The sequence below is a fragment of the Clupea harengus genome, chromosome 1, assembly GCF_900700415.2.
Source record: "Clupea harengus chromosome 1, Ch_v2.0.2, whole genome shotgun sequence".
Classification (NCBI taxonomy): domain Eukaryota; kingdom Metazoa; phylum Chordata; class Actinopteri; order Clupeiformes; family Clupeidae; genus Clupea; species Clupea harengus.
Window position 1 is genome coordinate 24472476 of NC_045152.1, and position 10843 is coordinate 24483318.

The window sequence follows — 10843 nt, forward strand, 5'->3', positions numbered from 1 at the left end:
ATCACAGTCCGGGTCAGAGTTTGCCCAAACAATAGTGGATGGCGAGTTTAAACTGGTTTGCGCTTATATGTTGTTGCCCCCGGTATACTGAAGGGTCTATCCAGACGCGAAGCTGTCTCAGACTATCTGAAGGACTAGTGCAACCGGACAGTGAAGCATGTATGTTTTCTTTAAATAAATTCAGTAATGTAAGTAGAAATTGTTCAATTCAAAATGTTCTGGAGAATGAATAACCGTGTTACGTCAGGCAGTCCACTATGAATGTGCTAGGAGATAGATTTCTAAATGTCCCAGGAACTCAATGATTGACTGTTGACTGTCAGCTTATGTTTCTGATGTTTCACCTTACTTTCCTTTGTAGCAGTCATGTGATGCCAGCATTGCCACTGACCAGCAATTACACCGTAACTCATAACGGTAAGATGCCAATTAGTTTGTCTGCGCAAAACTTAATTGTGGTGAATTAAGCAGATCTTTACCCTTGTTTGCCAGCTATACTATTCCATTGTTACTTGTCATAGAAATAAGTAAAGTCAGGCTGTCTATAGCAAACCATATTCACTTCTGTTCCGTTGCTTTGGCTAATAAAGTAAGTTAGCCTACACGTGTCAGCAGCTTTTGCGTGATGAGAACAGTGTGCTTTTAATGCGCGGGATGCTGATATGTGATGACTTAATCAGTAACAGACTGTCTAGTCTTACTTCTTAATTCCTAACATAGTGGGAGTCAGCTGTTTAGGCTACGTTGGCGCAGGGGCAAATATTAGGCAGTACCACATTTTATACCGCAGCAGATCAAGCTTGGTTCAAGTGGTCTCACCATCAAGTGATTCTTAAAAAGAAAGCATTGGATTGACAAATGCAGTTCCTGTTTAAATGTCTGTTGCTTTGGACATTTGTTTAAAATAGGTAGTGCACCATTCAAGAGAAAGAAGACTTTTTGAATCAAGAGGAGGATCTGTGAAACACCTCGGCACAGATTATATTTTCTTGGATCATGGAACTATCTCTGGTGAGTCTCTTGAATGATCTAAGTGAGTGTCTGGATATGCAATGCCTACATTTTAATCAACTCTGCCTAGCCTATATTTAATCTGGTTTTGCTTTCCAAAAATAGAACATGATTTGTATGGAGGTTAGTAGAATCTCCTACTGTCAAAATGCAGTATGTTTAGAATATTGTCAGCTTTTTCTTATCAAGCTATCACTTCATCTTTCACAATTGTTACAAAAAGTGTATCTTAATCTTTACATGCCTGATAAAGAAATTGATCTAACGTCTAAAGTTACTGCAGGTCACAGTGACCTGGCCGTTTTGCATGTCCATTTGGCTACTCAGCACCCACAGCCTTCGGAGAACCATAAATGCAAAAAATTGCAAAATAGTCCGTCCGCCCGCCCGCCCGCCCGCCCATCCGTAACGGAGTCGGAGTAGCATATAAAGGCCTTTAGTCATGTGCCTCTCCCCTAATACAATAGCCTCAAATTTAAGGGTAATTTCCCCGAAATCACTCATCTCCTTCTCACGTGCCTGGCTCTGTGACAAGGAGCCTGAATAAAGTGTAAATCTGCTGGTGTCAGACTCCTTTGTGACTTTGTCAGAAGTGGGTCAGATTCCTTCAGTGCCATCTTAGACCTGCTTGGACCAGGGACAGGCATGCCAATCTGTCAGCCAGCACTGCTCATGCCACTACTGCCAATGGTCCGTTCAAAATTGTGACCACGAGACCTGTTGCTGTAGTGATCTCATGCCAAGCCTCTGTGTTGCAGTGCTCCCATTGGTTCACACAGAGTTGTAGCCAAATAACCTGCTGCTCTAGCAGATTTTGATGGGAGAGGCCAGCCATACAAGACCCAATGAAAAGACAGGGGGAGAAAAACAAAAAGAGAGAGATACAAACGTGCGTTCAGGTTCCGTGTACCGTGTACTTAACTTCTTATGTAAAGCATTATTGCTTAAGACTGTGACGTTGGAACAACGCTTTGCTTTCACAGCCACACTGATCCTATAGGACATGTTCACAAAGAACTCCAGTAAATACCAGACTTATTAAATCAGTCCAACCAGGATCTGGTGAGGGTTTGCTGTGATTGTTGCAGCCAAAAGTGTCTGAATCTGCTGTAGGAATTCTCAAAAATTGCGGTTAAAATTGCGGTGAATTAAAAACAAATGAAAAGCAATCACAAACAATGCAGCCTAATTCAGAACAACTGTCTGTCAGACTGCATTTGTGGTAGCCTATTTAGGTGTGGACTGTTAGAAGAAATTCTTGTTGATTTTTTTTGGTTCATGTAAGTTGTAGTGGTCTAAAAGAGTTTGACATGGGAGAAAGGAAAGCCTGTGGTTTTGTATAATTCCCACTTGGGCTGTTTAAAGTACAGTGGGGGGGTTGTTTACAACCAAGAAGGGGAGTGTGGGAGGAGGAGGAGGAGGAGGAGGAGGAGGAGGAGGAGGAGGAGGAGGAGGTGGGAATGTGCTAAATGTTTTGGGAAAACAGGGTTCCAAACCACCACACAGGAGATCAACAACAACACAACAGAAGAACAAAACAACCTCAGCACAAGATTAAACCTGAACCTGAGTCTCCAACAAATATTTTGGTATTACAAAATTACCATCAGAACCTAAAACATATAACGATAAACAATCATACATATAAATTCAGCATAAAATACACTGTACTGAAATGGTATTGTTTGTCAACAATTGCAGAATTTAAATAGTACTTCACTTGAATGTAGAAACAACAAATACAAAATAAACAAATGCAGCCTGCTCTTCATTTCACCGAAATTGACCTGATATCAATTACGGTAAACTACAAATTGAAGACTCCAGTTTTGCCTGATATATGAGGTATTCCTGTGCTTATTCCCTCCTTTGTGCGCTGTTTTTGTTCCTCAGGTCCACCCTGCCCTTAAGGCCTTCATGTGTGGCTCTCTGAGTGGTACCTGCTCCACGTTGCTCTTCCAGCCACTGGACCTGGTGAAGACCCGCCTGCAGACACTACACAGCACCACACAGCCAGGGTGAGTGAACCTATTATTGCGATACTCAGTGTATGATTGACCCTCTCCTATCTTCAGACCTGTAGATGGAGGCAGTCTAAGATACTGCCTTGTTAAGTGTGTGAGTGATGTATTGGCGTTCTGATGTACAGGACCAAAGATTGATGTAGTAAGCTGATGAACTCCATGATGTAGTAAGCTGATGAACTCACTTCTTTATCTAACTTCGGCTATTGATGGCTATTGTTCTACACTGTCAGTGGAGGTTTGGTTAATGGTTTGTGTTTCTAATGGTGAAAACCTGTCTGTCTGTCGCTCTTTCAGGTCTGCGAGGGTGGGGATGGTAACAGAGTTCCTCAGCGTGGTGAGGACAGAAAAGGTCCTAGGACTATGGAAAGGGGTGTCACCAGTGAGTATCTTTTTGCTCTCTCTCTCTCTCTCTCTGTGTCTCTCTCTCACACACACACACACACTCACTCACTTCATAGAATCAATGACTGTAAAAAGCATTGCCCTTCCATTACGTAGAAATAACTACATTTGTCAAAACGATACCTTTAATATGTTCAAATTGGAGCCAGGTTCTGCGCAGTAAATAGTCTTAATCAGGTCTGCCAAGAAACAACCTATGTTTAGTCAGAATCTGCTCCATGCTGTAGTTCCTTACAGTTGCTTGACTTTTAAAACAAGCGTACGATGTCTGTGCTCCTTACAGTCATTGTTATATATTCCTATGAGACCTATGAGACAATATGCCATTTGCAATGTTCATTTTCTCTTCTCTGCAGTCATTTGTGCGCACCATCCCCGGTGTGGGGATCTACTTCAGCACCTACTTCTCCTTAAAGCAGCACTACTTCTCTGAGAAAAGCCCCGGGGCCCTGGAGGCCATGTTGCTCGGGGCCGGGGCCCGTGTGGTGGCAGGGGTTTGTATGCTGCCGGTCACCGTCATCAAAACACGCTTTGAGGTGTGTATTTCAGAGTTTTTACAATGGCTATGCATTACAGTGCACATAAGATGTACAGATTACCCTTCTAATCAATAATCAATCAATAAAGCCTAACATGCTTCTCCTGTTTTTTGGCTGTTGCAGAGTGGAAGGTATAACTACAGCAGTGTGCTGGGGGCCCTGCGTAGTGTCTGTCAGACCGAGGGACCACGGGCTCTCTTTTCTGGCCTGGCAGCCACACTCCTCCGAGACGCACCCTTCTCAGGCCTCTACCTCATGTTCTACAGCCAAAGCAAGAATGCACTGCCAGTGGGTGAGTGTTTTAATGAATTGTAATGGATGAGTGTGGTAGCACTAGCAAAGGGCTGCTTAAATCTGTTGTCACAACTGCTTCTATTCACTTTATCCAGAAATGAAAGTAGGTCACACATGCACTCTACACCTCACAGATAAGAAACAATCTGCTGAGCTTTCCTCTGCCTCTCCCTTTTTGTAGAGATTAGCTCATCGTCCTATGCACCACTGGGTAACTTCAGCTGCGGAGTGCTAGCTGGTGTCCTAGCCTCCCTGGTGACACAGCCAGCAGATGTTGTCAAAACGCATGTGCAAGTTTGTCCCCACCTCTATAAGAGGACATCAGACGCTGTATACTTCATATACAAGGTAAGACATCAATAGCCCTCTGAGCAGACATGAAATACCATTGGATGAGTTCTGTGACCGCATTTACCCTTTTAAATTTGGCTCCACTTTGTGTTGTCTTTAGTCTAAATCTGATAGCATATATTGCAGCATTACCTATTAGTTAAATCTGTCTGAGTGCCTAAAGCTGCCCCTATCTCTGTCCAGGAACATGGATTGTGCGGGTTCTTCAGAGGCGCTGTGCCCCGCTGCCTGAGGAGGACCATGATGGCGGCCATGGCCTGGACTGTGTACGAGCAGCTCATGGCTCAGTTCGGCCTCAAATCCTGAGTGGCGGACCAGCCAGAAAGACACAGAATGCCAAAGAAGTGTTGATGAACAAGCAAGTGAAGGACAAGTGGACAAGTTGGCCAGCAATGACCAGTAAAGAGTGGGACATTATATGGACAGATACAAAGCTGCTGTGCAAAAATTGACCCCGCTGTCTGTCGCCTTATTGTCCCCATTGGCGCCATGACTGTGAATTCTGCCATTTGTCTTTTCAAGTGTAAGGCAGCTGCATTGATGTCACACACACACACACACACACATACACACAGAAAGACAGTAGGTTTTTTGGGCTCTATTGAGTGTGAAGGTAGAACTGCTGGTCTTGAGGTGAACACTTCACCTCTGCTATAAATTTGACTACATGAAACTTGAGATTTACGGTCCAAACCTCATTGATGAGGGCTTAATTGGACATGCTTTCATTGCACTAATACTGTATCTGACCAGCTTTTAGTGACATCACCTGAAGAATGACTACTACATTTGGATTAGGCATTGTAAGCTGTAGAGGTTGAAAGTGGACCACAGTTGAATACTTTGCCTGAATGAATGCACTTTAAATCTGGTTAATGTTATCTGTGACAGTCTTTTTTGTATTGTTGTTACTAAGTTATCTGTTCTCATGACTAAATGCACAACTATATGCTGCCTTATATTAATACCATGTGCTGAGTTATTATAAATAGTTATTATATGGTTAATATTGGTTGTGGTTAATATTTTGCAATTAAAATGATGTATCCCAAAATTGTATTTTTCACTTTGTTTTGATTTTTAAAGCCCCATTACAGATTTTTTGTTTAAAACTAGCGAGCTTACAAGGTAACGGCCAACATACTTGCCTCAGAACAGCACAGTAGCACTGATAAAAGTCAAGCTATATTTGTATTTTAAAGGCACAACTCAAAACTCCTTCATCTCTCTCACGCACCATAAAATGCTAATTTTAAAATAAAGGGTGTTACAAAAAAATACTTTGAATTTTTTTTTTAAAGATCTATATGAAAGCATTACGTGACATATATATATTGATGATGATGACAATGATATCTGATTTTCCTACATTCTTTTAAATTGGTGTCCGGGCGTCTTAGCTCACAACTCTCAGCCAGACAATATATGACAGAGAGGAATTGTTAAAAAGCCTTGCTCCTGACATGAAAAAAACTCTTTCAGTGCAGGAGGGACCTAGGTTTTATTGGACACAGAGAGGACACGAACACTTATCAGCAGACGATAGACAGAGATAAGGCAAGAGAACAGGGCTGTGCTAAAATGTGGGCCAGAGTGGTAAGAGAGGGAATGTGGATCCAGGGAAGAGGGACGTCTCCGCTGAGTCAGTCAATTTGTCCTAGCTTCCAGGTTCTGACTGAAATTCAAGAGTTTTATAGACGTCACTGACGTTAACTTATTCAGTTCACATGATATACAGTTTATATGATACTTATTCTGATTTTCTTATAATGAAACAACGCATTATAATAGAACATTGGCCTTCCGTGTATATAATGCAATGTGCAGAACAAATGAGATGACTAAGGGCCTTGGGGGATGTGTGTAATCAGTTCCAGTCATTCAGTTAACCCTGAGCAAAGATAGGCCATTGTATATTAATAACTTCAGACTATAGTGATTAAAGTATCATAACACTATAAAGCACTATTTCAGTCAAAGATGAGAGAGACAAGGTGGCACTGTCTTGGACCAAGGCTAAAATGAGGCCTTGGCTTTAATTGAAATTGATCAACCATATTAGGCTCAATTTGTGGCATTAAGGATTGTAGTATTGTACACATAGCGTTTTGGGCCCCATAATATTTTGCTGAAGCAGACACCTTTGGTGTTTAGCTAAAGTCTATCACGTGAAAACTAAGTTTTCCCAGCTAATGGCTTTGGCTTGCACACACTAGTGTAGCATGGGGACTGGAAATATCAAACTCGGCCAGCTAAATCGTTTCACTAGGATTTTAATTTTAAAAGTTTCAATTGTAGCGTTAATCATTAAAAAAACGTAACACAGCTGAGATTGTACTGAACACAAGTCTGTTTTTATGACAGAGGTCCATGATGGATTGCCTTTCAGTTTTACTACTTTATTACACACATCAATCAATGACATTAATTGTTTTGTTTTAATTCCTATTCCTATTTTGCTTTCTTTATTACAATGACAAACCATAGATACATTGTCCTTATAAAAAACATAAACTTAAAAAACTATTTTATATAAAAGGGTTTTTTAAGTTTATGTTTTGGTACAGTCATCAGGCCCTTTATGGAAGGACACATCTAAGTCTCTTCATAACATGTAGCCTACATGAAGTACTTTCTTTTGGGGCTAAAGGTAATTTTCTTCTTAATGAGACTCTTGTAAACGTTAACTTTCATAAGGTTTGTCTATCAAATGTACTCTTTCCCTAAGTACATATTGTGATATTTTGACCTAGAACTTTGGATCCCTTGGCAAACAAAGTTGCAACATAGGAGAGTCTTTAACCTGGGAGTCAGCGTCTCCACCAATGTCTTAATATGGTCTCTTTCTTAATATGGTAGTTCCATTCCGCTGTCTTAATATGGTCCACTCGTCCGTCAGTCAAGGCATTTTTCGCTCTCAGCCCACATGCGTAAAGCGCCATCTAGTGTGTGTAAATGGAAATGTTACTGATCGTCTCCATTCTGCAGTCTCCTGCCCTCAGTTTGTTTAAAACAACTCAAAACAAAAAAGATTTGTACCTATGTGTATGGCTGTGTTCGTAAAAGAGAATTCAGTCAATTTACAAATGTGAAGATGAGATTAAAAAGCTTGATATTTTAGGGCCGCAAATTGCTCTAATGCAGGGACCATTTATGTGCCTTCATTCATAACTGAAATATATAACACAGCTTCTTTTCATAAGCTACCTTTCTACTTTTCAAAAAGACACTGCATGTGGAAAAAAAAAAACTCAGCTTTTAACTTGGATATATTGTAGCTGGCATCGCAGTGTTTCTGTGTTGAAGTCTCAAACCCTCCCACTCAGACTGTTTGCCCAAAAAACGCTACAGGGCCACAGCCATGACTTGAATCAGGTCATTGCCAAGGGTATATTGTTGGGTCATTGTAGCATGACCTCATTTCACCGTGTCATGACGTCTATGTTATTTGGCTTCTACTTTTTGCCTTAAAATAAAGTAGTCATTTCACAAGGCACCCACCTCTTTGCTTTGAAGGACCACTGTGTGTGCTTGACCCCTCACCCCCCAATGCGAGAAGGAAACCCCTTTACACACACAAAAATAATGATTTCTCTTGAAAACAGTTCATCCTCAAAAGTATTACCAAGGAGAAGTTTGCACATAATCTAATACTACAGTATAGTACAGATTTGATTTTCAGTGATACTCCATACTGAAACTAAACACAAACTAAACACAGCATCTCAAATGTCAGTCTTCAATACTGTCTCTGAGGACACATAGCTGCAGTAATAAGAACACAGAAGTAAAACAAAAGGTCAAATGAATGACCCTTTTGTTGTATGGACTTAATGAAAGTTCTTGATGCATACAAATACATCATGTTATAAATAATTCATATATATATATATAACATTATTCAAAACAAAACAGAATATGACTTGCTCCATGTTTCCAATGTTTGTCTATTTAAAAAAAACGACTGTTTGCTTGCGTTTGTTTACAGGCCAGTCTTCACCTCTCCAATATGGCGGCGACGTTGACACGCGATGCGTCTATGTATGTCTATGCAGTTGAAGACTGGTTGCAAGTAACATTGTGACATCACATCCGGTAATATTTCCTTTGGAAACGCATGCCTTCCCTTCTCCAACGTGTGGAGTCATCACTGCCGGTAGAATTGTCTTTCTTACCTTAAAGTATATATTTAATGCACGATCTTATGCGCGACCTCCCTTTATATGTAACAATGACTGCTCAAGCTTATTATGACACGGAAACCATTGACATGAGCTCCCGGCTGATTTGTTGCAATGTGCGAGTTGTGTTGGAATGGAAGTGCAGAATTTTTACAGTGAAAACATAGTTTACAAAAAATAAGTTAACCTTTGGTGGCCCATTGTTAAATTTCGTTTAGTTTTTTATCTGTTCCAGAGCATTATTTGTCTCGTGTCTGTCACTCAAGCAGCGCAAGGAGATAACACGTTGTGTAAGGACAGGCTATGTCATGTAAAATGTAATAACGTAATAATAATATAGTATCATGGCCCAAATATTGTGATAGTATCGTTTCGTCGCCTCTATGGCAATTCCCTCCCCTAATACACACTTTGTAAGGTTGCACACAGTTAGAGCCTGGCGTTGGCTTGCCCATGCTATGCTAGGTGTAGGACGTGTGCTACAGCATAGCAGGGATTCTGCTCCACATCTTTCTCTTTGATGAGAGGATTATTTGTGGCAGAACTTTGCAACAGTCATGCATAAATCTATAAATCATTCCCCAATTGTTATATGGTAATGATTACGGTTTCAATTTGCCCATGGTGCATCCACATCACATGACATTATTTCTATTTACAAATGTGTCTTATCTTGATGGTATAGATCTCATTGCCTTATGCTACCAGACTACAAATCAGCTATAGTAGTCCTCAGTATAACTTTTTGACAGATAGACTCACCATCAGTTGTGAGGAGTGGTTTAGGTGATAAAGAAGAAATACTTTTAACTGTAAGCCAGTTACAGAAATATTGGTCTTCTCAAACATTATCTGAGTAAAGTCTTGAAACTGACCAAAAGTTGCATAATCCTTTTCTGAAAGAAAATATGATAGAAACAAATGTCCTTTAATGTTACAAGCTGCTTTAATCACTGTAAATATAAAATGGATGTATGCTCTATACCCCTACCCCCATTGGAATCATAGTGAATGTTTCCTGACGACAACGAGTGCAGGGAATATACCTTGGCAGTGCCAGGTGGTTGCTGATCTTATGATATTACGCTTACCATTACTATCTTCCAAGGATATGAGTCTTTTATGTACAGTATGCCTAACATGACCGACCAACCTTCCTTACTCCACTGGACAGGTTCAAATGAAGAGCAACAAGTTGGTGCAGAGAAGAATGTCCCATAGGAGAAGTGTGGTGCTACTGCGACTGTCATTGAGTTTAAGAATGGATACTCAGTGTGGGAGAAAGAAATCACAATGGTTCGTAATCACAATACTTACTGTGTCGTAAAATGTTATAACGTAATAATAATATTGTATCATGGCCCAAATATTGTGATAGTATCGTTTCGTCGCCTCTATGGCAATTCCCACCCCTATTACACACTATGTAAGGTTGCACACAGTTAGAGCCTGGCGTTGGCTTGCCCATGCTATGCTAGGTGTAGGACGTGTGCTACAGCATAGCAGGGATTCTGCTCCACATCTTTCTCTTTGATGAGAGGATTATTTGTGGCGGAACTTTGCAACAGTCATACATAAATCATTCCCCAATTGTTTTATGGTAATGATTACTGTTTCAATTTGCCCATGGTGCATCCACATTTCATGACATTATTTCTATTTACTAATTTGTCTTATCTTGATGGTATGGATCTCATTGCCTTATTCTACCAGACTCCAATCTGATATAGTAGTCCTCAGTATAACTGTTATGGAAAATACTTTAAAGAGAAGATTTTTGACAGATAGACTCACCATCAGTTGTGAGGAGTGGTTTAGGTGAGAAAGAAGAAATACTTTTAACTGTAAGCCAGTTACAGTATTGGTCTTCTCAAACATTATCTGAGTAAAGTCTTGAAACTGACCAAAAGTTGCATAATCCTTTCCTGAAAGAAAATATGATAGAGCAGCAAATGTCCTTTCATGTTACAAGCTGCTTTAATCACTTTAAATATAAAATGGATTTATGCTCTATACCCCTACCCCAATTGGAATCATA

General features: G+C 40.4%; 1 protein-coding gene and 1 long non-coding RNA gene across 2 annotated transcripts; both read left to right on the plus strand.

Moving 5' to 3' along the window:
- The first annotated feature begins 28 nt into the window (after nucleotides 1–28).
- Nucleotides 29–5678, plus strand: LOC105898722 (mitochondrial glycine transporter A-like). The gene is made up of 9 exons (XM_012825768.3): nucleotides 29–159; nucleotides 362–417; nucleotides 909–1011; nucleotides 2905–3029; nucleotides 3333–3417; nucleotides 3797–3976; nucleotides 4103–4271; nucleotides 4455–4621; nucleotides 4808–5678. The coding sequence occupies exons 3-9, from the start codon at nucleotides 997–999 to the stop codon at nucleotides 4928–4930; spliced, it is 864 nt and encodes a 287-aa protein (XP_012681222.1). The 5' UTR covers nucleotides 29–159; nucleotides 362–417; nucleotides 909–996; the 3' UTR covers nucleotides 4931–5678.
- Nucleotides 5679–8706: 3028 nt separating this feature from the next.
- Nucleotides 8707–10105, plus strand: LOC105898727. Its single transcript, XR_004164251.1, has 2 exons — nucleotides 8707–8780; nucleotides 9980–10105. It is a non-coding gene; the product is annotated as an uncharacterized LOC105898727 (long non-coding RNA).
- The last annotated feature ends 738 nt before the right edge of the window (nucleotides 10106–10843 follow it).

Excerpts from the sequence above, each read along its gene's own strand:
- LOC105898722 (XM_012825768.3), top strand. Across the intron at positions 3,030-3,332 it reads CACAGCACCACACAGCCAGG|GTCTGCGAGGGTGGGGATGG; the intron begins GTGAGTGAACCT and ends TCGCTCTTTCAG. Across the intron at positions 4,272-4,454 it reads CAAGAATGCACTGCCAGTGG|AGATTAGCTCATCGTCCTAT; the intron begins GTGAGTGTTTTA and ends CCCTTTTTGTAG.